The sequence below is a fragment of the Cyprinodon variegatus genome, unplaced genomic scaffold, assembly GCF_000732505.1.
Source record: "Cyprinodon variegatus isolate N-32 unplaced genomic scaffold, C_variegatus-1.0 Scaffold645, whole genome shotgun sequence".
NCBI lineage: Eukaryota > Metazoa > Chordata > Actinopteri > Cyprinodontiformes > Cyprinodontidae > Cyprinodon > Cyprinodon variegatus.
Window position 1 is genome coordinate 110,003 of NW_015151098.1, and position 2,689 is coordinate 112,691.

At 37.1% G+C, this 2,689-nt stretch overlaps 1 protein-coding gene across 1 annotated transcript in view; it reads right to left on the bottom strand.

Moving 5' to 3' along the window:
* LOC107096719 (ubiquitin-conjugating enzyme E2 Q2-like) overlaps positions 1-2,689 on the bottom strand; it is a 23,112-nt gene that overhangs the window by 13,861 nt on the left and 6,562 nt on the right. Inside the window, exon 2 of the mRNA XM_015393498.1 lies at positions 813-1,043. Coding sequence (XP_015248984.1) covers positions 813-1,043 — 231 coding nt within the window. The remainder of the gene's footprint in view (positions 1-812; positions 1,044-2,689) is intronic.

Here is a 2,689-nt window from a genome sequence, read left to right on the forward strand (position 1 = left end):
ATTGTTGATCTCTACTTCCAAAAACATTTTAGATTTTAAAATGGAAACATTTTCTTTTTTTATTTTTTTTTTATTTAAACATTCACTGTAAATCATGGATCCATAAACACCTCATTTTATTCCAGTGTTAAATTCTGTTTAAAGTGACAGATTATAATAAAAGATGTTTCCGGACCTTCATGGGTTGATGATTTTATTTATTCGGACTCCGCTGATTTTTTTAATTGGTCACCCCTGTTTTACAGAATACTTTATAACCATCTGATCAGACACATCAATGCAAACCTTTGAGCTATTATAGCAGAACACGGGCTCTGGTTTGGCTTCTGGGCCGCTGAGTGGACCGGCTGAGGTGTGGGCAGTGCAATCCAAAACCGCTTCACTATTGTCTGACTGATATGTCTGCGTTTTGCCGGGGGTGGGGGATAATCATGTCAGAATCTGAGCTGCTTCCCACCCAGTGCTCCTCATCGCTCTCCCTCTCCACCCGAATCGCTATCATCAATATTTCGAAGCATTTCTAAAGCCTGTTTTGCTGTCTGATTTTTTTCTGAAAGCCATTTTTCCGTATCATTCAAAAAGCTAACGGTACCGAACGTCAACTAACCGACGAAAGAATTTACAATGCAGCTGATACAGCCATCAAGATCAGATTGAGATAAAATAACCATATTTATCATTTTACATTTTTATTTTAATAAAAAACTAGGTGAAAATGAGGGAAATACAGAAAAAGAAAAAGTCAGCGAGTATGAGCAGCATAGGATTAATGTAAATAAAGTTCTTTCCCTTCTCAGAGATGTCAAAATGACGGCCTTGGGAGTTCTAGTGTTAAGCCATGAGCTTAGTGGTTCAAAGCAGGTTGCAAATATGCAATGAAAATAAAATAAAAATAGAGATTTTCTCCTCTGAGGAGGATCCTTGGTTAATCGACGTACCAAGGTGCTGCCTTTTCTGACATCCTCCAAGCGCTCCAAAACTTCAGCCAGGCTGGGATCATCGGAGTCAACAAACCATATCGGGGGTGTTGAGGGGTAGGACTCCTGTAAGAGAGACGATAGGAGACGAGTTCAGTTGCTGCTGCTCATTTTCTCCACAGCACACCAGTACAGTTTTATTCATTTGGTGGAAACTTTTTCCTGATATGAAAAGGAGGCATCTGCCAATATCTACTTCTAACTCACACAGGGAATAATTTGCAAAAGTTTTGAAATACTTTGAAACCAAAATCTTATCAGCTACTCACTGCACTATAGGTAAATACTTAAAACAACATCCATGAGCAGGTGGTGTATAATTTTTAATTGATTGATCAGGTGACCAATCTTCCCCATTTCCTAAAAACCTCCTGACACAAATTAGAACCACAATTAGGGTAAACAGGGTATATGATTATGGCTGCAACTAGTGATGGGATCTTGAAGCCAAACTGATGCTGCATTGATATCGTCTCACAGAATACTGACACCTGCTGGACCTTTAGAGACACTACAGGCGGGCTTATTTGACAGACTAAACTAAATTTATTTACTGACCTGACAAAGACACAATTTAAGTTATTGTAGGTTATATTGTATTATTTCATATTTAAGTTTAAATTTTAAAAAATCCTTGATATTTTAGATGCAGCAAATAAATAATGTAAACATATATTGTGAAAATTTAGGGGAACATGTGAATGAGTATTCTTGTTGACTAGGATTTAAATCATATTTTTAAAACAAAAAGTACAGTAAAAACAGTAAATAAACTAAGAGTCGATTTGAAATGAACTTTAATTCAGTTAAGTTAGGTGATAACTGAGCGGAACAGGATGACACAACGAGAAAATTAAAATAAAAACGCAACGGCTGAAACGTTTATGTTCCTTTTAGGCTGCTTCAAAATTCTTGATAATTTTAATGATAATACGCAGAAAATGAGACACTTCTTTAAGCAGATGCATCATGTTGACAGAAACACAGTTTAGTCAGTCAATCAGTTAGAAACAACTCCTGTATCGGTCACATGACACGCTCACCGATACAGTGTTTTGCTCTTTGGGATCCACGCATGCATCGGCATTGCTGGACCCATCACTAGCTGCAACTAACGATTATTTTGCTTATTGATTAATCTGTCTATTACTTTTTGAAATAATTGATAAATAACTGGATAGCAAATGGTGCCTTAAAGAAGATTTTATACAGAACTTAAAACCAGTTAAAGCTTAAACTATGCCACCGTGTCTGCTTCTGTCTCCTTGAACCCCAGTGGGCCTCAGCAGATGGCCGCTCACACTGAGCCTGGTTCTGCTGGAGGTTTCTTCCTGTTCAAAGGGAGTTTTTCCTCTCCACTGTCGCTATAAGCATGCTTAGTGTGAGGGATTGCTGAAGAGTCAATGAGTCGATGCAATCAGCTGGTTTTTCTTAGATAGAAAACTTTGAATCAATCTGACTGGATGATCTGGTGAACTGGAAAGTGACCTGAGATGACATGATGTGAATTGGAGCTATAGAAATAAACTAAATAAAATTGAAATGTGTGGATATTCAAAGAAAAGTGAGTCAAAGTGCAGTTTTTTATTAAAAAAAAAGATTCAAAAAAAATCTTGATGCTTATAAAATGCAATAGTAGGAATGATCCAAACAATGAATGCCGTCTGTATAATAGAGTCTATGAGCAGAGTTGCTTTCTGTTGGAGCTTCTA